Genomic DNA, 25386 nt, shown 5'->3' with positions numbered 1-25386 from the left:
TTGGTGAGTTTATGGAGCAGCAGATAGAAATTGGTCGGTAAGATGAAACATTAGATTTGTTGCCTAATTTGAGAAGTAGAACAATATTTGCCTGTTTCCATGTAATAGGAAAATAGCCCGCAGCAAAATAATTTAAAGAGAGAGGGATGCAAAGGGTGCTGGCAGTATTTTTTAGGAAAGGAGGACCTACTGTATTGTGTTGGGACTGGTAGCTTTGTTGGTACAGAGAGTTTGAAGAAGGTTATGAACTTCAGTTGGTGTGGTAGTTACGCTTGATAGGGTTGTGTTTGAAACTGTACCTACGGGATGGGGCTGTTGCTTTTGTAAGGGAGGGGAGAAGTTGGAGAAGAAGTATCTGTTGTACAGTTCATTGCGATCGGCGCCGTCTGCTGTTGCATCGTTGTGGTTCGCACTGACAGGAATCCGCTCCGTCCTCTGTGTGTTAATGAGACCCCAGTAGCGCTTGGGATTGATGCAGACTTTTTCAGTGACAGTATATACGTGTGTTTTTAGTCTTTTCTGACCATAAACCTCGTGTGGCGGCAGATTTTAATGAAGGTATTGTGAGTGTGGGTTAAGGAAGGCTTTTCACAGATGCCAAGCTCTCTTGTTATTAAAATGTATCAGTCTGGTCTCTTGTGATATCCAGTGTTGATATTTGCTGGTAGTAGCCCATTGTACAGGTACGAAGTCTTTAATATTGCAGCTTGCAGCCAGTTGTACAACAGGTCAAGAGCCAATTTGATATCGGCTATTTCGGGAAGGCTCCAGGGAAGGCATTCCAGGGCACGACACATTGCAGGCCCATCGGCACGGCGCCAGATGTAGGTAGGGCGGGAGGATGTCCTGCTGTGAGGCTTTGAGGAGGGGTGGGTTAGGAGGAATGTAGCATTGAGAGACTGGTGGTCGCAGAGGAAAAGGTTCCTGCCTGGAGTTATTGTTTTACGTTCTAATGAGGAGAGCATGAGTTCCAGGGTGTTGGGTCCACTGGTTGGGTATATATTAAACTGTCAGTCCAAGGCCATTAATAAAACTGTCTATAAAATATATGTCACAGTTGTTAGCTGACAGCCCGATAGTTGAAGAAGACCACTTTATAGACAATTTACAGTCGCCCATTAAAATTACTTCACTGAGTGTAACTAAATTGTGGGTATATTGCACATCTGTGGTTTGTAATTCGAGTTGGTTTAAGCGGAAAGACTAGTTGGTATCAATAGATGGTTTTTGTTGTTTTGGTTTGTTTCTTTTCTGGAGTAAATTCACATAGTTCAACTGATTGTAAATTTTCTTATTGATAGAATGAAAACCTGGCATGCAGCCCAGATTCATTTTCAGGGGGTGGAATAGTGGCAGGTAAGATAAGGAAGCAAATATGGATCCTTGTCAGCGTATGATCGTCGCCTTGGGAGAAGTACTTTCCTGCTCAACCAAAGTATTTATTTCTGCAAGTATTTATCAGATGGCACCCATTTTTGTCACAAATTTATTCATTTTTTATTTATTAGTTAGTTACAAGTGGAAAGAGAAGATTTTGTGGCCATATGGATATGGAAACAAGAATCAAAAAGGGGATAATAACAATAAAGTTTTTGATTGTGCCACAGATTCCTCTAAGTATCATTGTGTGTGAATATTTAATGAAGCATACTAGAAGAAATTATTTTAATTGATAACATTCATTCATCAAGTTTGAGGGGATCATCTTTTCTGTATAGACTTCATGCTGTCTATGTACTTTGTTCAGTACCTTCCTGTTGGTTTTCTCTCATCCTGTAATAAATTGAATAACTTAAGTATCATGGAAATCTTCTCTTTCTGTTTCAGCAAAATTTGAAGAACGAGACTCAAATGTTCCCAAAATCAGTGAACTCAATCTCCTTGTGGAAAATCCTCATCCACTGAGGGATTATATCAATGTTGAGTTCATGATCCTGAAGTTCCTCAATTGGAATCTTGTTATTCCAACAGCTGCTCATTTTGCAGAATATTTTGCAATGTTTGCCACTCTGCCTAGTGATCTCCAGCATGCATGCAGTGTACAGAGCTACAGACATCTGCAAGAACTGGCTCAGAAGTATATAAAGGATTTCCTTGATCAGTCACTTCTAGGTAAGTTATGTCACTGCAGTTTCCACTAATTATTGTGTCCATTCTCGGTGCTCTGATTGTGAAAAACATACTCTCCTCAAAATGAACACTTGACTGATATTGCCAGTATCATTTGTTTTGATATCTGCAGGTCTTCTTTATTTTTTAGGGTATTATTGGCATCATGAATTTTGGTGGGCACAAATTATAGATTGTATTTATTTTTTCTGCATTACATCTCTTTTTACCCAAAACTTTCAAAGCTCTCTGTACATTTTAAAATATGTTTGACCGAGCTCGATAGCTGCAGTCGCTTAAGTGCGGCCAGTATCCAGTAATCGGGAGATAGTGGGTTCGAGCCCCACTGTCGGCAGCCCTGAAGATGGCTGTACCTTAAGGCAACGGCCGCTTCTTCCTTCCACTTCCTAGGCCTTTCCTATCCCATCGTCGCCATAAGACATATCTGTGTCGGTGCGACGTAAAGCAAAATAGCAAAAAAAAAATGTGTTTGTTAGCCACAAATAAAACTCTTGAGATTCGGTTTACTCGGTCTGCCATCTAGTGGTGCTAGAGTAAAATGAAACGTTGAAATTGACGAGCAGACAGCCAGATGGCGTCAAATTGAAATGTCTGCACACGGTAGCTGAGGCCATACGATTATTATTATTATTATTATTATTATTATTATTATTATTATTATTATTATTATTATTATTATTATTATTATTATTATTATTATTATTATTATTATTATTATTATTATTATTAAAACTCTTGTTGGTTCATTTTGGTGTTAAGTTAATTTTACATTGTGAAATTATAGTGTCACGGGATGTCTGCCATTTTGATATTTTTAGCAGTATGGGCGAGTTAGTTTGGCCCCACCTGCGAGTCAAACTATTAGCCCACTCATGAAGGGCACGGCAGTAGTGTCCACCGAACATGCACGGACAAACATGAAACATACATATACAGTATATATACTCACCCATTTACCTCAGCTCCGTGGACTTGGTCGGAACAGGCCAGAAACTGCCTGGAACTGAACCTGTGCCTCTTAAAATTACAGGAAGGAGATAATAGAGGCATAACCCCCAGTGAAAGATTGAATCAAACGGACGGTTGCAGGCGTGTTGTAAGTGTGTTCCTGATAATAATCGTGTTTCTTGTGGTCCAAGTGCTTTTATCGCGGTTACGTGTGAATGAAATTGAACCGACTACCGTATACTTTGATGTCAAGTGCGGTGTAACTTGTTGGGAAGATATACTCTTCAATAATAAGCTGCAAATAAGTGCCCACGTGTTGTGTATTAACGGCAAGCAGCAGCGAATGGCGTCCACTCAGCGTGTAAAGCACAAGGCTTCTGCCAGTGACACATCCATCCTGACGCTGAGTGTTCTACTACTAGCAGTTGCCGGCGATGTCCAGCTGAACCCAGGACCGGAGGTAAATACCAGCCTTAGCATCTACTACCAGAATGTCTGTAGTCTTAAGAAATCACTCGTGGACTTCAACATCGCTCTGAGTGACATGCATTACGACTGCATATGTTTAGCGGAGTCCTGGCTCGACTCTTCAATTGACAATAGTGAAATACTGCACGACAATTGTTATTTTCCGCCAAGATATGCAAAATATCATTACTAGTAAGAACAAGGGAGGTGGGGTTTTAATAGCAGTGAACTCTGCGTACGGTCCAGTGCAACGACCTGACTTAACGGGAAACTGGGAATGTGTTGTTGTGAAAGCCACCCCATCCCCTGGCCGAGCGCTCTACATAGTCTGCTGTTACCTGCCTCCGGACGAGGTGAAAGTACGGCTCACAGACTTCCGAGAAACCCTGGCTCGAATCAGTCACGTAGCAAAACAAAATGACACTATTATCGTGTGCGGAGATTTCAATATAAGACAATTAGCCTGGGCCTCAGACGATTCGGGATCTATTAATCCTATTCTCGCCCATGTCAACGAGGAAGCCTGCTTTCTTTTAGAGATCACCAACGAATTTAACCTTCGCCAAGTTTGCGGTTTTCCAACACGAGGAAATAACTTCCTGGACCTTGCTTTCGTGTCTGAAAAAGTCACTAATAATACCCTGTGTGAAGCAACAGAGCAGTTAGTACAATCAGATCATTCTGCGCTTGAGCTCAGACTTCATATTTCCCGTGTTCCTCGTTTACCACAGACTACAAAATCATTATTTGTTTGGGCAAAAGCAGACTTTCCCCATCTACGAAATATCTTATCCCGTTGTCCGTGGAACTTGCTCGAATCCTGTCCATCTCTTGATGCCGCAGTTGACTTGTTTTATGACTTACTGCACAGCGCTCTTAAGGACGCCGTACCTTCCCGCATAATGAAGCTGTCTGTTGTGGAATTGAGTCTCTTTAGTCTCTCTGTAGTAAATTCGAGTGAGTGTCTCTGCTGTTGTATCTTTGGTGTGCAGTGCAGGAATCTGACCAAGGCCAACAAGTGATTTGTTGTGACAGGCAGTGCATGATTTGCATAATTGTGAAACTGTATAGTGTGTAAGCTTGGAACTGGGGTGATTGTGTTAGCGTGTAAGGAATAGCAGAATAAATTGTAGCATTAGAGTTAAACACTACCAGTTGTGTTTTTATTTATTCACCTTGTCGGCCCATCACTTTACGGTATTGAATATGATGAAATGTAACCTTTAACTGTAGTTCTTATAACGGATGATTTGACAGAACAGTTAACCAATCTCTCCACTCAGTGTTTCCTTGCGTGCGTGCATGCGTGCTTACATTTGCATATGTCTCTCTCCCCCACCTTAAGCCTCAAGTTAAGGTCTTGTTAGTCTGTGAGGAACTGGCAAGCAGATTGATTTGGTTATTAGTTATTACAAGTGTAGGTAAAGTGTATAATGACTCAAGAATATGTTTTCCATTGCAGTGTTTCTTTATTGACGAATCATAAGTATTAACTCAATGAGCTTGTCAGTACAAAGACAGTTTCAAGGAAGATTCCCAGGTGTGCAAGTCGTTGATCATGCGTCAGTCCGTGTTCATTATAACAAATTTTTACCAGGCTAGATGGCTCAGATGGTAGAGCACTGACCCTCTGAGCACGAAGTGGCAGGTTCGATCCTCATTCAGTCTGGAGGTGTTTGAAAATCTTCCTATATGCCCACATTGCCCTGATAGATTTGCCAGTATGTCAAAGAATTTCTGCAAGGCAAAATTTCCTGCACCTCAGCACATTTGAAACCTGTGAAAATAGTAAGATGTAAAATCAATATTATCGTTGTAATAAAATTTATGCTACTAGAAGAAATCAATGGACAGCGTAGCTTTCTCACAGAGAAATAGTCATTCTTTGGAATTTATTCTGCTAGATGTTACAAAACCTTCAGTGTGTGACAATACTCTTGTTTATGCTTCATTGGACTGGGATGTAACAATGGCCAAATCTGAAATGTAGGAGCAAGTGAGGATGATGATTATATTTTTGAATATTCTAATAGTTTTTTGCAATTTTGAATGTTTTGTTCCAAAATCCACAGTCACCACTGTGCTTTAAATGTTGCATACTCTCTTGACTGTCCACTTTCAAGGTTTTGCAGTTTCTTCAACAGCAAAGTAAAAGACAAATTGACTTCCGGAGGTCTTTAGAAATTTATACTATAATGTGAAAGAAATAATGTTACAGTTTAACTTAAAACCTTGAACTGAAATATCAGTACAAATCTGGAGTTTCTTGTTCTCTTGTTTGTGTTAACTGGGTTTTACTGTATTCTTTAATGGATTTCAAATGGAACATTATTATAAAAATCCTATTTTATTACTTTTGATGTTCATCTGTTTGTAGAAGAAAGTCTTATGGGCTGTCGACCGTCATTAGTAGCAGCCGCTTGTGTAGCAGCAGCCAGATACTATCTGAACCTTGCCAGCCCTTGGTCTGCTACTCTTTGTGAAGTTACTCACTACAACCTGCATCATTTGCAGCCCTACCTCAATATTCTTCTCAGGTAATTTTCTTTTGTTTACTGTATGTCTGCAAGTATAATCATACTTAGGTACGTGAAAGAGAAACATACCATATTGCTATACATTTGTATGTGACCTACATAACTTTGCTATATGAGATCCTGAGATCAGTTGGAAACTGAAATAGAGTAGCCCGTTACCAGAACATGCTATTTCTGGATTTTGCTATAGTCATTCCTATACATTTTTGTAAAGGTTCTTTACTTTTATTTTGAAGAAATATTTTCTAATCCTAACACTAATTACTTAATTACAGATACTGATATCAAATTAAGCAACACGAGTAATCGATCAGACTTTGCATTTAAATTTAGACACAAGTAGTCCATAATATTAACAGAAATGGTAACACATCTGTTAAGAACAAAGACTTTAATATTACTTATCTAGATTCACAAAGCACGCTGATGCTATGCAGAATATTGAACACTTTCGTGCATCGCCATATTGTGGGTGCTTCAGCTTCGAATGCATGGCTAGCACGTGGTAATGTTTACAGTTCCGTGCATGTTTTCGAATTAAATAATATCTGTTAATGGATCTGTTGTAGTATTTATTATATGTGACAGAGTGATAATATATTGTCAAATATTTTCAAGGAATGTAGTAGCTTATACATTACAGTAGATACATTGATCAGCAATATTAAAGGGAAGTAATTTAGGCCTTACGTTTGGAATGGGAAGATATTCACGAGGGTGAATTCGTATGCAGCCTTTATTTGTACAGATGCTATCAGAAGGGATCTGGTATTTCGTTTCACATGCGAGTAGAAATTGAGCTGTTATAAAGTGACTTTTAATACCATAATTGAGAACTAAGACAGGTTATAGTGTGGTTGATTCAAAGAATGTATGGATACGAAATTTAGAATGTTTAGACTTCTTCTTCTCCTTTTTCTTTGGCATTTTCCAATTCATCACAGATAGCTGTTTAGAACTAAACAGCTGTTCTGAAACTGCATACATACTTTTCACGCAAATTGTGCGCCGGTATTACAAATTTGATAAGCCTCTTTTAATATTAGGATAAGGTATTGCTTCAAATTATCATCATCCATTGGATGCGGTAAATGCAGTTCACGTTGACAATATCATGTGCCATAACCTGGCACGATGGATATCTCTTCATCCTTGCTTCAAGAGGAAACACATTTTCATAGAGAACATAATAGTTCTGCAGTGCGTAAGTGAATGTATGAAATTCCACTAAGTTACACCAGCAGAGATCTGTTTCACCTCATATATACTGTGTTACCAAATCGTCCACAGTATAGAATGAGGCTTCCAGTATGCAAAATTTCAACCACAAATGAAAAACATTTGCACTCATATCTCATTTAAGTAATACCCGTCTTTTACACTTTTCAAGGTACACAAGAAATACCGATGCCAAAGAAGAAGGAGAAGAAGAAGTCTAAACATTCTAAATTTCGTATCCATACATTCTTTGAATCAACCACACTATAACCTGTCTAGTTCTCAATTATGGTATTAAGTCATTTGATAACAGTTTAATTTCTACTCGCATGTGAAACGAATACCAGATCCCTTCTGATAGCATCTGTACAAATAAAGGCTGCATACGAATTCACCCTCGTGAATCTTTCCATTCCAAAAGCTTATTATTAATTTATGGAGTACAGTAGAACCTAGTTTATACGTTCCTGGAAACTGTTTTCCCGTATTATTCATTCAAATTACGAGGTCCCGCGAGCATTCTAATGAAATCACGTTGTAAAAATCCTGCATTACCCGTTCCTCAAACTATTTCCCGGATCAACCATCCAGAAATTTCAGTCCCATCAATGCTAAATCCTCTTTTTTTTTCAAGAAACTGTATCTCATGAAAGGACGGCTATGGCATACTTACGGATTTTGGTGTTAACGTCCCGTCATTGCGGTAATTTGAGGAAGTACCGTAGTGGAAAAGCGATCGGCGGTGAATTTGCATAAGGGACCACCTTAGCATCGCATTCGGGTGGTATAGTTTGGAGAATCCTCGGAAATCGTGAAGCAGAGAGTGTCCACAAAGTTAAATTTCCAATAATTTATTTCTTATACGTTTTTTCTTTGCTAGTGGCTTTACGCCGCACCGACACAGATAGCACTTATGGCGACGATGGGATATGAAATGTGTAGGTGTTGGAAGGAAGCGGCCGTGGCCTTAATTAAGGTATAGCCCCAGCATTTGAGTGGTGTGAACTTGGGAAAACACGGAAAACCATCTTCAGGGCTTCTGACTGCGGAGAGGTTTGGAATTTAATTTAGGCTTTTGGCACGCAATCCAGTGATTAGAAATTGTATACCACCACCTCCCCTACCCTGCCAGCCAACATTTCTTAATCCTATTATTTATCTTAAATCAAGGTCCAGTGTTAATTAACCTTTCATACTACACTCCCTCTGAATATCACTCATCCATTGACCAGGAAAAGGGTACTAGTAGGTATAGAGCATCCAGGATTAAGAAAAGACTACAGGTCTTATGGGCTTTTACTTCTATTGGTGTTACCCACTTAAGTTCTAAATGTATATAAGAATTCCTATCAAAATTTTAATTTTTCTTATGAAACAAGCAATGGTTGTGCCGTACAATTCTGAAGATGTAAAATCATTTTGATATCTTTGATTTTATCCTTTTAAATATTATGTATACAATTCACTACACAGGACAGCCGGCCATGCTTGTCGCATCGCGCGCCACATTTCAGCGTGTAGTGCGGAAGTGTGTACGGTAGTCAACACGTGTAATAACTCAGGTTAAGTACTACGAATCATCATTGGTGAGGTCAGCGCGGCATGTGTCCCGTTTTGCATGTGTCACTCATTGCGGTGATTGCTTATGTAAGGGAGATATTCAGCAGATTGAAGTGATCGTCTTTCTGAGGTGCATAGTGTTTCGATTTTCATGTATTGCTTTTCTTTTGGTTGTGTGCATCGTGTATTGTTTTTGTCTGTTCAGTATTTTATATAATCAATCAGCGAGTAATATTTTAAAGTTATGGTTGATCATGTGAAAAGGAGAAGAGGTGAAGTTCTCAGGAGAAAGGAACGGCAAAAGGGAAATTAACTTTGTGTACGAGAGAAGGGAAAATAGAGCATTGTTGATAGAAAGCGAAGATATTGTGTCTTGGCGTCATAAGTACCTGCGACAAATTAAAAAAGTACAGAGAAGAAGGCTGGAACATTGTTTATACAGATGAAAGTTGGACTAACACTGGACTAACTGTTGCTAAAGAGTGGAGAGATAATACAACGCCAAGACAAGCTTTTCTTGCAGGGCTTTCAGTTGGGTTGAAAACTACTACCAGTCATGGGCCACGATTTCCTATCGTTCATGCAGGTAACAAAAATGGGTTAGTGTCTAATGCTGAATATATCTTTTTGTGTAAGAAAAATACTGCCAACGCACACGATGAGATGGGCGGAGTGTGTTACGAAACATACTTTTTTGAAAAGCTTTTGCCAAACTTGCTGCCAAATTCCATTATTGATAATGCTTCTTATCTTAGCAGAAAGGAGCCTACCGAAAGAAGCTGGAAGAAATGTGCTATGCAAGAATGGATGAGGGAACATCTTATTCAATACAAAGATGAAATGTTGAGAAAAGACGTAATGGATATTATTGCTTTGGAAAAGAGAAAATACGACAAGTATAAGATACATGAATTTGTTTTAGAAAGAGGACACACTGTACTTCAGCTCCCCACCCCACCACTGCGAATTAAACCCCATTGAACTCGTATGGGCTCAGGTGAAACATTATGCGAGCTTACATAACACAGACTTCAAAGTGAAAGAAATGCAAAGATTGAGGAAGGTTTAGCGTGTGTCACACCTGATAACAGATCAATCTCAAATAACATGTGAATCACATTAAGAAAACTGAAGACAATATGTGGAAGGCTGATGAAATTCAGGACAACATTGAACCCATTATCGTCCACCTTGGTGATGATTCAGCCGAATATTCCTCAAGCAGTGTGTAAATGAAAAAGATGAACATTTCACCTCTGCCGTGAAATCTCTGCATTGCTGATAAGAACGGTAGATGGATGTAATTTAAAATTATTATATTTACATTAGAAATGTATAAACAATTGGGAAACTATACTGGCACATTTTTCATACATTAAACACTTTTTGTAAATGGCATTGTGGTAACATAGGCATGCTGAGGTACTATTTTACATCCTGTTAATATCGGGTTAAGTTAGGCTAAGTTGATTGGTCAGTTTTAAGTAATTTGGTAATCAGGATAAGTGAATTGCCATCCCTACCATCAACAAAAAAAAAAAAAAAAAATTTACAAGAAATGTGGAGGCTTATATTAAAACTTAGATATATGTACACCCACTCAACACTGTGTCACAAACAATTGGAAAACAATAGGTTATTAGCACATTTTTCATACCGTACATTAAACAATATTGATAAATGGTATTGTGGTACAATTTTACACTCTGTTAATACTTGTGTTTAAGAAAATTAACATATCAACATTTTTTGGTTTGAGTTGTTTCCTTCTTTTACTCTGTAGAAAATATTCTCTCCGCAGGAACTGATGTTGCACGAACACAAAGATATTTTTGTGAAAGGCTGTACAGCAGCTCCATACTCGATTTATGCTTCATCCAAAAGTTGGCTGGGTTCTCTCTCAATTTTATGAAAGGCTGGTCAAGATATTGCCTTGAAACAATATTTGCATTACTTGTAGGGTTTTCTGCACACTTGTAATGAGCCACCTTCTCCTCTAAAACCTCCCAAATATTGTCACTAGTGGATGTAGGTGATCTGGTACTAGTAGAAGGGAGAGGAACTTCGTTTTCAGCAGTCTGCTTTTGGTACAGTTCTGCAAGCTCAACAGTAAGGACTTTCTGAGCATTTTCTGCATTTTCAGCTCAGATCTCCCAAACTCTGCTTTTTTGAACCGTGTGTCCAGAATTGTGGCTGATGCCGGAATGTCCATTTTCTCTACCTGTCCAAATCTTCTGTCTATTTCTTGGATAAGGTTATCTCTTAGACTGATTCCCAGCACAGTCTTTAAAACCTTGTTCCGGAGTGTGATCTGAACTCCTCTAATGAGAGGAATTGCCGTGGAGATTGTTGGATACAACTCGGCAGATAATTCGGTTGTTAGAAGCTCTAGTGGTTTCAACACTGCAACACAGTCTTCGATGGTTTCCACTGATCGGCAGTAAGAGGGGTCGGACTGTTCGGCAGTGATGTCAAGGCTGCTGACAGAGCTTCTTTTAATTGTAGTAACCTCTCCAACATGTAGTAAGTAGAATTTCACCACGTCGCCACATCCTTCAATTTATATTGAACAGTATTTAGCTGTGCCTGGATACTGAGCAACTTGTCAGCTGCAACAACGCTGGACTTGAAGTATGTTACCTGAGTTCTGCAGATAAGGAGTATTTCATCAATATTCTTGGTATTACTTAACCCACTCTGCACAACTAAGTTCAGCATGTGGGCCAAGCAAGGTAGGTGACTGATCGAAAGGGTCCGCACAGCAGCTTTTATGTTGGCTCTACCATCAGTAATAACAGCCACAACCTTTTCCTTGATGTGCCATTCTTCTAGGGTTCTTCTTAAGACATCTGACAGGTAAGCTGCAGTGTGGTTTGTATGCAACTCAAGGGTATTAAGTACATTGGATTTTAGGACAAATTCACTGTTGAAAAAGTGTTTAGTTACCATAATAAACGAGGTTGTGTTAGAATTAGACCATATATCTGTTCATATAGCTACATGAGATGTTGAATGTAGGTTCCTTTGTAATGCTGCCTTCGTTGTCTGGTAAAGTCCTGGTAATATAGTGTTGGTGAGTAGGCGACGGCTAGACACTCTATACCTTGGTTCTAGCTCCTTTGAGGTTTGTAAATCCTCTATTCTCAACAAGCGACGGAGGCTGTAGGTCTTCTGCCACCATTTCAGCTACTAGAGAATCAAGTTTCCTTCTCTTTTTTTTTTTTTTTTTCCCTGAGGTAGCTGACTAAATTTGTAGCTGTTTCCTATGGTGAACTGATAAGATCATTTACCTGCGTTTGAAAGGCTACAGATCGAGAAGTTGATGCAGAAGGAGACGTGATGGTTAGAGACATGGAACTGGATGGTGCTGGAAGAATGGATACAGATGTCTATGACTGTTAATTGTCAAAAGGATCATCATTATCTTGCGTCACTCTAGTATTGGCACTTTCTGGAAACACTGTAAAATGCTTCCATTTCAAATGATCTCTTAAATTGGAAGTGCCTGTTGAGTGGCTCAGACGGTTAAGGCGCTGGCCTTCTGACCCCAACTTGGCAGGTTCGATCCTGGCTCAGTCCGGTGGTATTTGAAGGTGCTCAAATACGTCAGCCTCATGTCAGTAGATTTACTCGTACGTAAAAGAACTCCTACGAGACTAAATTCCGGCACCTCGGCGTCTCCAAAAATCGTAAAAGAGTAGTTAGTGGGACATAAAACAAATAACATTGTTGTTGTTGTTGTTATTATTATTATTATTATTATTATTATTATTATTATTATTATTATTATATTTAAATTGTAAGTGTTGTTTTTGCACTTGAATTCAATTTTACACATTAAACATTTAGCTGAAAATTAGCAAGTTTTTCCAAAATGCTCCCAAACCAAAGATCTATTCCTTATATTCATTTTAAGAAATGCATGCACAATAGAATGTCTGTGACACAAGCCATACTCAATACACAAGTCCCAATGGCGACAGCGAGAGAAAAAAACCCGCCAGACTAAATATTTTTTTAGCATGGTTGACAATATTTTGAAATCAAGACAATATTTATTGCAGGCCGTCTAGTTTATAATAATTGCCAAATATTAAAAACGCTTCTTACACATTCTTTTATTCATTTCATTTCACAAAATTTGCGCAAGCCTGCAAGTTTGTTCACTTCTGCGAAGGTGGGGGTTGGGGATAAACCCCAACATATTATTAGCTTTATTAGTTCATGTTTACATCATAATTAGCGCCAGTCAAGGGGTTCATGCCAAAGAGTGTACAGTCTAGTATCAACTCTGACTTTACTCCGTGGCGAAAGAGGAGACCGATTTCAGCGCCAACAAGTGGAATTTGCAATCCAAATGAAAAACCAAATGCAAATGGAAACAATTGCTTGTAACGGTAATTGGCGACTACTGAGTAATTCGGTAGTTTTCGTTCGATAGTCCCATCACTACTACACAGTCTTGCAAGAGCTGTACCAAGCGATGTATAATTTTATTTTGCAAGAGACAGTTCTCATGATTGATCCGTATTGAAACTGACTGAAATTATCACAAAAATAATTCATTCTATTATCACCACCTATTCAATACAAGCCACGTGCTACGTGGATGAAATCTACATAATACTATATACACATACATACGTACATACATACATATATAATTATGTAGATTTCATCCACGTAACACTGGCTTGTATTGAATAGGCGGTGATAATAGAATAAATTATTTTTGTGATAATTTGCAGATAATTTTATGTCATTGCTGTATTTCTCAAGCAGTGTCTGAGCCGCGATGATTGAGGGAATATGACAACAGCGGAAGGCACCAAGCCCATAAGGCCTGTAGTCTTTTCTTAACTCTGGATGCTCTATGTGTAAAATATTGTGTAATATTATATTGTAATCCAGTTATCTTAGAATAGTTTGAGAATTATCTAAGATGCAATAAATTTTCTTTCACTGGATAGAACATTTTAATAACTGCTATTGTACCTTTTACAACATGAACACACATTTATTCCATATTGAAAATACATAGTCACTGCTTCCTACTGAACTAGCCCAGAATTGATTGCTGTCTACATGTCTTATCTGTAATATCCTCTATTAGTTTATCAAGTTCATAAGGTTATGGAAATTATTTTCATCCTTCCCTTCTATACTTGACAGATATCTATATAAAAATAATGTCCACTGCTGCACTTGTCTCAGCATAACCAACTCCTCCACAGTCTTTTCCTCTGTGGTTTTTATAGCATCACCCACCCTAAGAAAGACTTCAGTAGTATAGTTTGACTGCACTTTCTCCATACATCTGTCAGCTGAAAGTAGAGATGATTCTTCAAGAATCCTGCTTTTAGGAAACAATTTGAGATGGTATTCTGCTTCAAAGCCTCCCAAGACCTCCCAGTGAAGGAAGTGCATCCAGGATTGAAACCTTAAATGATGATGGATCCTTCCCAGCATCCACAGAGAATAAAATTTGCTGCATCAGGCTCTTCCTCTAAAGTGACTAGGCTGCAGCTTGCTTTGAAGTTACCAGGCAGAAATTCTAATGGCACGTTTCTGAAATAAACATCCATGGGATGTGCAGGTCAGTGATTGATAATGATCTTCCTATTTTACATACCTATTTTGTATCCAGAGCAGCTAACTATCAGAAAAGACCTGAGGTTTTCAAAGTTTTATGGTTAGTAATGATTGCACCTACTTGAAGCAACATGGTGTTTTAGATTTCCCAATCAAAATGGGGTGGAGCTTCTCAGAGCCATCAGCATTGGTTCCCAACATCACTGTGAGCCCCATTTGGCTTTGTTTACCACCATGGCATTTATCTCCTTTGAATCCCAAAGTCTTGCTGGGCAACACTCTGAAAAAACAGGCCAGTTTTGTCTAGGTTAAAAAGTGTTTCTGGTTTTGTATTTGTTGGTTTGCTCCTGCAGTCATCCATTGATCCAATCATCTGCACTTACATCACTAACAGCATTTGATTCTCTCACAAATAATTTGATAGGTTATGTTATGCCTTTTCTCTTAAGAGCACAACTACCAATTTGAATGACTGCTGCTCTTGAAGTTTCAAACCGACTTTTTACTATTTTTCCCAATTCATCTCATTTGGAATATGACACGTATTTGCCCTCCCCTCCTTTTTTTTTTTTTTTTTTTTTTTTTAAGCACTTGATATGCTTCCTCTGTTTTTCGTCATTGTATTCAACATGGATGCAGAGAGCTGCAACTCACGTGCTAGTGCAGTACATGTTCCGTGGAACAAATCAACTTTTCATAAGGTTTAAACCTTCTTGTCAATTGTGAAAGTTTTCCTTTCCCTATTTTTTCTCCATTATTAGCCAGAAAAAACAGTAAGAAAAACAATAAGCAATAACAAAGAAAGATTAACAAATATGTACGAGCATAAACAAGCGACGTGACAAAACGGTCGCGGCAAATGACTTTGGCCACTCGACTCAGATAACAAGAAACGTAACAAATAACAAAAATACCATAAAATGCACCACTAATCTGTGCCATCAAATCATCCGCACATTTTAATTGAAGAGAATTTAAAGAAAAAAGAAAATTGGCCTCAATTTGTGTTTTATTGCAAGATTAATCCTACTCCAAACCTGATCAACCTTTTCATTCCGGTCGACTGCTGTAGCTGTCGGGAAGAAGCTGTACCGCGTTACTGGTGGATGGCTGTAGCAGTCATGGGGGAGCTATGTTTGATAGCCGGTCAACTGCTGTAGAAGTTGCATATGTTTTGGCTGTTTTCTGTTTCACTACGATAGACTGCTAGGGAAGTTCGCTCTTGGAAGTATCTCTGGCTGTCCTGGGAGTCTATATAGTTACGGCTACAGTCAACAGATGACAAGGGTAACCAGTTTGAAGATGAAAGGAATGTGTCTGCTGTGCTAGGCCTACTTACTTCGTGCCTCATTGCTCCAGTTTTCTCAAGTGCTAGTGCTTATCGACTTCGCTTTCAATCGCACTGAAATTTTGAAACGCCTCATCTTCCTTCGAGTCTGGGAGCAGGATCTCATCTTCCTAACGAGTGGAGTATGTACAGAACTAGTATTGTCTCCAAGGTGCAGAAGAGGAGGCAAGACGAAAATGTGTAACATTATGCGCCTTTCCCTGCTCCTAAACATGCAGAAGAACTTCTAAAAATAACAAAAAGTTAAAAGGAACTGTTAGCCTATGACATGCAAATTAATGTAGGTATGAGTTGGACAGCATCCCGAAAACTAAGATTCATCCTCACCAACAAGGATGTTCCAATTAGCCTGAAGACCAAGGTTTATAATACGTGCGTGCTGCCACTTGCTACTTACGGTCTGGAAACTATGACTCTGACGAAGGAAAGTGCTCGCAAGCTTCAGCGAACACAACGAGCCATGGAGCGACAGATGCTAGGGATCAGCCTTAGGAATAAGATCCGTTCAGAGGCCATCAGGAGAAGAACTAATGTAACAGACATCCTAGAGAGAGTAACAAGACTAAAATGCCAATGGGTAGGACACGTAGCTCGACAAGACTACAACAGGTGGACCTCTAGGATTGTTCACTGGAGACCATGGGAACACAAGAGAGACATTGGAAGACCCCAGAAGAGATGGCTCGACGACATAAAGCTGTTGGCTGGAACACGCTGGTTCCAAGTGGCTCAAGACCGAAGACGATGGAAGCATATGGAAGAGGCCTATATCCAGCAGTGGATTGAAATAGGCTAGGAAAGAAGAAAGAAGAAGAACAAATGATTTGTAATTTGAAATTAATATTTATGTTACATTATAACACGTAATTAACAAAATTAAAATAAAGGTAACTGAAGATAATGTTTACAATTTTTAAAACTGCAACGTAACTCCAAGAAGAACCGGAATGACGTTACGTTCAATAAATGCCATAGGGGTTATGAGAACAGAGAAGAAGGAATGGTGAACAAGCAAAATATACAACACACAAACACATAAATGAATCAACTTACCCAGAAACAAGCGGAATAAATGTAAGTTAAGCGTAAAACCCACCCCATATTTAAAAAAGGCCGTGATCCCCAGGATAATGCTGAGTCTAACTACTGAAGAAAAGCACCTGTATACTTGAAATTAAAATATAATTAATCTTAAGAACAGATTACACACAAAGCAATTTTAAAATTAATGAAATTTTGAAAATGTAAGTGAACAAATGATTGATGATATAATAAATTTTCTGTTAAAATAAGTAATAAAATAAATATAGAAATTTAAAATAAATTTTCCCAATTAATAAATTTACAAATGGTGCAGCAATCTATTTAAATTTTAACAATATTTTAACTTCAAATTTAATATATATAAGAGTGGGTCGAACAGCTAGGGTGAATAAACGTGAAGGGTTTATGCCAATTTCTAGTGGAGGCATCACCCACCCAAAATATGCCCTGAGGCATGAAAACATGCAATGGAATGAAAACATAAGGATAATCCAGAAGAAAAATATTTAAACACACAAGCCCCAAAATTTAAAAAAAAATTCAATCACAGATCAATCAAACCAAAATCCGAAATAAAATCACATGGACCAGGAAACAAACTAAATCAAATCACATGGGCTACAACATAGTAATACTTCCAGACACAGTAACTCAAGGCATCCATACACACTGAGTATCAACAACGATCCCACACCAAGATCAAGATCGAAACAAAAACAAAACAGCGTCCCCACATGAGAACTAAAGAAAGAAGATCAAGGTCAGGCAACAATGACATAATTACATCATAGGACAAAAATGGAGGGAAAACAATGCAACAGTGCAATATAAAGAAAAGAATACAAACGCTTGAAACACTCCAATAGAACCCATAAATCCCTCACGAAATTTTAAGTAAAATATCACCCTTTTGAAAGTTACAGTTAAAATATAGGCTTCAAATAGTACAATGTTTAAATGTTTAGGGCGTCCCATAGATTAATGAATAATAGATATAATCTTTTAAATGACTTCTATATATATGCATGTTAATATTTGGTAAACAATACGAATTTTTAAGTAAACGAAAAGGTCTTAAAATAACAAAGAGAAATTAAAATTTTCCAAACGTGAACTAATAAATAATAATAATAAATTTTAAACCTAATAAGAAGAAGTGAAGAAAATAGTGATCTACTCAGTGCATGAGGTCAACACGAGGCAATTACTGAGTCAAATCTAACGCACTTAAATTAATAAACCATAACAGAAAGATCACAATGAAAATAAAGGAAAGAAGGTGAGGGATACCATATCCACCAAACACAAAAAAAATTAACAGTAATAACACGCGCACCAGATGAAATAATACAAGAAATCACAATATACAGTAGAGTCTCGATTATCCGACCTAAACGGGACCTGGAGTACGTCGGATCACCGAAAATGTCGGATAATACAGAATAACTTTGAAAATGAACTAAAACGAACATGAAGGCTATACTGTATTACTATGTTTTACGGTACTCTATTTATTGACTTACCAATTCAATTGTACAGTAGATGCAGTACTGAACGAAAACATTCCAAATGTCTTACGAAAAGAAACTTGTCAACAATGTCTGCTTGCCTGCTGACTCACGTTTTCTTGGAGCGAGATCCTGCCATCGACGATAATCCTTCACTGTGAGTCCTCATTTTCTTTAGCATTCACAAAACCAATAAAATCAGGGTCAGTTAGTTCAAACAGCTGATCTTGTGCACACCACTTACGTCTTGAATCGTAGCATCCTCATAGCCAGGAATGCAACTCAGTAAGGGAACAATGTTTTCCATGTCTTCTTGTACCACCTCATCTCGATGTTCATCCTCACTCAACAATCTGTTCCAAGACTTTCTAATGTCATTGTTCCAACTTCTTCCCATGACTGCGCTATCCAGTATGCCACGTCGTTCATGCTGTTTCGTGTTAACTTTTCTATCATGTCGTTGCCATTGTCCATTTTCTCTATCAGGAATGAAAGGAGTTTCCGCCGATATTTCCTCTTCAATGTTTCCAGCACACCTTGGTCCATTGGCTGGCATAATGACGTCTCGTTAGGAGGGAGGAACAGAAACATTAACAGAAATGTTTTTAAATGTCCTAGGCTTCTTTGCTTTGCCGATCATAAGCAATTTTGTTTATAAGTTCCCAGTAATATTACTACAGGCAAGAACAGTAACTCTTTCCTAACTACACTTGTAGCCAGGTGCAGACATCTTGGCTTGGGCTGCGAGAGTTTTGATGGCAGCATCTTGAAATTCAGCCCAGTCTCATCACAACTAAAAATCTGATCACCGGTTCATTTTACAGCAAGATTTATTTCTTGAAATTCCCTTTTAAATTTCACAACCTCATCGGATTTAGCTGACAATTTTTCTACACAGATATTAAGCTGCCTAATGCCGGCCCGTTTTTCGCACCGATCGAGCCACCCAGCACTGGCAGTAAAATTAGGGTCCCCTTCATTAAACTCCTTCTGGAAATACAAAGCCATTTATTGCAGAATGGGTCCAGATATTGACAGGCCTTTTTCCCGGTTTTGAGTGAACCAAAGAAATAGTGTTTCACTTAATTTTTCGTACTCACATTTTTCATTGTTCTAATTTTCAGTGCATCACTTGTTGCTCTGGTAGAGCACCACCTTTCAATTTCTTCCCTCTTATGTTTCCAGTCTCCCACTATAACACGTCCAACACCACAATCTGAAGCCATTTTTGAAGGGTTTCCGCTTTGTCCAGTCTCTTTAACCCACTCGTCTTTCACAGAAACAATCACTTTCTTCCCTTTACTCGCCATACTCACAGAGGAGATGAAAACTATAACATCCGCACCCAACCAATACTACACTGAATAATGACTCGCTGCACCTGTCCTTGAGAAAAACCTGGTCCTACCGCATGACTGCCAGTGCTTGTCGTACGGTCGCATCCTCCACATCGGGTGTCCCAGAAATGCCTCCACCTAAAGTTCAAATTCAGCCTATCAATGTCGGATAACACGGAATGTCGGATAAGCGAAGGTCGGTTGAGTGAGACTCTACTGTACCAACATTATATTTAAAGATGGTGGCCGGTGCAGTGTGAGTGTTAAGTGCTCTCTGTTATATCCTGCAAAAACAGCAAGAACAACCACATCTAGGTACGAACTCTGTCAGTGAAAACATTTGTATAGTGTTCTAGTCGAAATAATCACAAAAAATATGACACTTAAAGTTAATCAAAGAATAACTGTCTTTGAAAGTCAACTGAGTGACTTCCAACCTTGCCTAGCAGCAGCGACCTCCAGTGCTGGCGACACTACTACCAACCCACGACAAGAAATACAGAGCCTGGCTGCCGACTTTGAAACCTTCAAGGACCAAGTGACCACTGAAATTGCCGAACTAAGGAGTAAGATATCGACGATGGACGAGACTCTAACCCGTCATGAAGAAATGATTGATGATTTGGCTCAGTATAGTGGTCATAACTGCCTCCTACTGCATGGTGTTGCCGAGGAACCTGATGAAGACGTGTATAAAAAAGTTACGGACTTCATCAGGGATAAGCTACAATTGGACATCTCACTAGGAGACATTGACCGCTGCCACAGACTTGGTGAACGGAAACGTACAACAGCTGAAGCCGTAGTGACGGGAAGACGACCAATCATTGTGAAATTCCTTAGGTTTCAAGATTGTAACCGGGTTTGGAGAGTTGAGAACTCACAGGATCTAAATTTCTAATAACTGAATCGCTTACGAGTATCCGGAAACAGATCCTAAACAGAGCTAGGGATATCCTAAGGCATAAGCTGGTATGGGCATTAGAGGGTCGCATAGTAGTGTTACTAAATAATGGAAGAAAAGAATGTATTAGTACTGTAGGTGACTTGAACAGAGTTTTTTATTAATGTGAAAGAATCACATATCGTTCAAATGAGGTACTAGTTTCGGCACCAGATATGTGCCATCATCAGCCACAAAGTCAAATCGGGCAAACACAGTAAAACAGTAAAACACAGTAACCTTATAATTGCATCCATCAGTCCAGCTCTGTCCGTCGATCACTCAGGCTGCTCAAGGTGAGTTCGTTTCTAGTATTCTCTGGGTTTTTCTAGACTTTTCTTTTTGATTTTTCCTTCCGATCTTTTGCCTAATTCGACTTCTAATTTCTTCCCCAGGTTCCTCAGCCCATATTGAAGTGGAAATTTATTCTTTGGATCTTACCAAGTTCATGTTTACGTTTATTTTCCGGAACCAAACTACAGAACACACATAGTGTCAACTTCATATGACAATAAAGCTCACAGCATAATTTAACAGTTTTAGAAAACTAAGGTTATATATAAGCTGGACAAACCGCCATGGGTATACAACAACGAAGTCATCATTTTAACGGATTTTAAAATGGAATGCAACTTCATCTACCATATTTTATTTTATATTCATCTGTGCAAATGTTATAGTGTGTTTTTAAAATTGTTTTAAAGTCATATTTCATATTCATCCATGCAGATGTTATAGTGTGTGTAAAGTTGTTTTAGGGTTTTACTGTGTTTGCCCGATTTGACTTTGTGGCTGATGATGGCACATATCTGGTGCCGAAACTAGTACCTCATTTGAACGATATGTGATTCTTTCGCATTAATAAATATCTCTGTATTGAATAGGAGGAATCTTCTTAATTTTTAAATATTGTAATCCCACTTCAATACGGATCATGAAATTTCTAAATATTAATTGAACACAGTTCTAAACTCAGCAGGTGTAACAGTGAATCAAGGTTTAAGTCTTAAAACGTTCAGTAGTTTTCAGTAGTTTTCATGTGTGTATATTTGTGTGTGTCTGAGTGTGTGCGAATTAAGTCAGCAAATGTACCTGGGAAATTCTCGGTAAGTGTTTCTTTAGTTATGCATGTAATGGCTGAGTCTAATGAGCCTGTGCTTGTAGCAGATGACGAATTCCTGCATGCCATTGACCCGGACGTATTCCAAGACAATGACAACCCTCTTTCACAATCACCAGTAGCTCTCCTACCCCAACCTGAGCCCACAGGAATCCTATTGAAATGTACCTTGTCGCAGTTTGCTAGAACCTTGCAATGTTACCACATTAACTGTTTATCACTTTTAAGTCACTTTGTCGAAGTCCGTTCTATAATTACTGATACAAATATGCATTTAATCAGTCTGAGTGAAAGTTGGTTGACTAACAGCATCAATTCCGTGCTTGTAAAAATAGATGGGTATACTATATACAGGCATGACCGCGCAGGTAAACGAGGCGGTGGTGTCAGTGTACTGTAGAGATGACGTTAAGATCAAAATAATCTGTAAATCTTCTCCCAATGACACCCTGCATACTGAATATATGTTCCTTGAGGCGATAGTCAACAACCAGAAAGTGTTAATAGTAGTAGTATATAAGCCACCCAAGGTAAGTAATATAGACGCACTTGAAGCGGATCTGCTGAAACTTATACCAGGTTACGAACACATCATAATCCTCGGTGATTTTAACATAAATCTCCTGCTCCAGACTAGTGACTCGGACCGTATCGCAGACTGTTCATTTCAATGAACATGACCATCTTGCCATTAGACGCAACTAATCACGTACACACACGTAACGGCTCAACCCACACTCTAATTGACTACCCAGTGACATAATCCTCATTAGGCTGTCAAGCATGGACAAATCTCTATCCCTGGTATCTCTACACACGATCTTATCTATCTGTGCTACTCACTGCGGGTGCCAAAGTTTAAAGCTAAGTATATAAACTACAGAGACATGAAACATATAGACTTAACTACAACATGACGCATATAATTTGCCTTGGGACGACATACGACAGTTGCACGACGTGAAATTGAAAGTACATCGATTTAACTCCTTACTGTTAGGACTCTATGACAAGCATGCTCCTATTCTGCAGGCAAGGGTTACTCGCTCTCCTGCCCCGTGGTTAAACACTGAGATAAAAGCAACAATGCCCCACCGTGATGCTTTGTTTCGCCGGTACAGAGCAACAAAAGATCAAACTGATTTCGAACAATACGGAACAAAACAAAACAATTAATTAGAAACAGTAAATTTAAATATATCAGAAATCAAACCAAAAATCTCAATAGGAATAGGCAAAATTAAAGAACCTCATATTCCAACAACATCGCTGGACACACACAACTGTCATTTCACTGGTAAACAAATTCAAGAAACTCAACCCCAATCCGGAATCCCGTTACACGAACCAACATTCTCATTGCGAACTGTCAATATAAACCAAGTAAAACGAGTCTTAAATTCCATTAAATCTCAAACGAAAGGAGCAGATCATATTCCAATAGGCTTCATAAAAAATGTCATCAGCGCAGTATTACCGATCATTACTCATATCTTCAATTACTGTATATACAGTGGCGGTCACAATAATAGAGCCACCTGGCAAAGGTTTGGAATAAAGTGTAAATTTATTACTAGACATGTTTGTACTATGATGGAAACAAAATTTTACGTTGTACAGGAACCATTACAACAGAGTCACATTGTACCACAGTCAGTTATATAGATAACACAACTCAAACTAATCAATAATATTCAAAAGAATACTAGACCACAGGGTCAAAAAAATAGAGCCAATTGACACAAATATTTTGTACTTTATCTCAGTCTTATGAAATTTACAGGAACAGTCGTTTTTGCATAGGAGTGCATTAGTACTTCGTGGGGTAACCCTTATTTTTGAGGATTTCCCTACACCTCTTACCCATATAGTCGACTAAACGCCTGCATTCGTCGCTGCTGATCGCATACCAGGCTCTCTGGATTTCTTCACAAAGTTTATCTAAAGATGTAGCTTTTGAGCGGTCAGTTCTCTTGTCTACGATCTCCCATAAGTTCTCAATGGGTGATGCGTCAAGGGATTGAGGTAGCCACTCTAATACTTCGATATGGCGATCTTGAAAAAACTGCCTTAAGATCCTTGCAGTATGCTTTGGATCGTTATCGTGCTGAAATTTCCATTTCAGCGGCATTTCCTCTTCAGCATAAGGCAGCATCACATTTGTCAAGATGTCTTTGCACATTTCTGCGTTCATTATGCCGTTGATACGGTGTATTGGACCAATGCCGTACCATAAAAAACAACCCCATACCGTAACACTTCCGCCACCGTATTTCACAGTTTTTAAAGTGTACTTGGGATTAAATTCCTGGTTTGGTGGGTGGCGTACATAGACTTTTCCGTCTGAGGCAAACCTATTATACTTGGATTCATCGGACCAAAGGATGTTCTTCCACCAAATATTAAGTTTTTGTTCATTTCTCCGGGCGGAGGCCAACCTTTTCCGAACATTAGCTTTTGAAATATGTGGCTTCTGTCTCGCAATGCGCCCATTCAATTTTGCGGATCTCAGTCGTCTTTGAATCGTTGAAGTTGATGGTTGAACATCATTTTTATCGCTAAACAAAATGGCTTTCATTCGTGGTGTTGACAAAAATGGGTCTTTACTTCCCTATTGATGAGTCTGTCTACGCGACGAGTAGTTACACGAGGTCACCCCCTGTTCTCCACCTGCGGCTTTGTTTGTTTTGCCAGTCTAATGGCGTTCTGGACTCGTTTTCCAGAAACGTGTAAATCTTTGGCTGTTTGATTCATGGACATCCCACTTTTGAACATCCGGAACATTACTATACGCTCATCATCACTCGTATGCTTTGCTCTGCCCATCTAAAAGAATGTAAACAAAACCAAACGTCAATTTGCATACAAAATAATATTGAGTGGAGGTTTGTTGACAAATAATATCGCTAGCCCCCAAAACAACTGCAAAACATCAATTTGAACGGGACTTCTGTAAAACGGCTCTATTATTTTGACCCATAAGATTCTTACCTTTATGCCTCTTTTCGCACATCTAGCTCAAACGCTTCCTTTCGCACGACTACAAATAGCAGCGATGTCTTCCCTGATGTTGTCTAAAACGGACTGACAACACGGCACTCGTGGAGATTTTGCGAACTAATAGATAGCCTAGTTCTTAATCCCGTCAATAGAGGTGGCTCTATTATTGTGACCGCCACTGTATATTCAGGAACTTTTCCGAACATTTAGAAGGATGCTATAGTGATTCCAGTATTAAAGAACACCACATCAAATTATCCAGCAGACTACTGCCCTATATCTATACTCCCTCCGCTTGCAAAAGCCCTTGAACGACTAATACACGAGCAACTTACTGAATATCTCACAAATCATTCACTACTAGACCCGTTGCAATCTGACTTCAGGAAGGGCCACGGTACGACGACAGCACTTCTTCGGGTAATAGATGATATCAGGCTTGCTATGGATAAACGACAGGTGACGGTACTCACGCTCCTTGATTTTAGCAGTGCATTTGATACAGTCAACATACAACTCCTCTTTTCAAAATTGCGCTCCCTTGGCGTCGACCTGAGTGCACTCAATTTCTTTATATCTTACCTCACAAATCGTCTTCAGTGTGTCTCAGTAAATGATGTTACATCCAAATGG

The 25386-nt window shown here is 38.9% G+C and overlaps 1 protein-coding gene across 2 annotated transcripts in view; it reads left to right on the top strand.

The window, feature by feature from the left end:
- CycJ (Cyclin J) overlaps nt 1-25386 on the top strand; it is a 122618-nt gene that overhangs the window by 79430 nt on the left and 17802 nt on the right. For both annotated transcript variants that reach the window (XM_067147457.2, XM_067147456.2), the window contains 2 exons: nt 1828-2112; nt 5924-6083. In XM_067147457.2, coding sequence (XP_067003558.1) covers nt 1828-2112; nt 5924-6083 — 445 coding nt within the window. The remainder of the gene's footprint in view (nt 1-1827; nt 2113-5923; nt 6084-25386) is intronic.

This window comes from Anabrus simplex, chromosome 5, assembly GCF_040414725.1.
Source record: "Anabrus simplex isolate iqAnaSimp1 chromosome 5, ASM4041472v1, whole genome shotgun sequence".
Lineage (NCBI taxonomy): Eukaryota > Metazoa > Arthropoda > Insecta > Orthoptera > Tettigoniidae > Anabrus > Anabrus simplex.
Note: the sequence above shows the minus strand (reverse complement) of the source record. Positions and strands in the feature narration are given on the sequence as shown.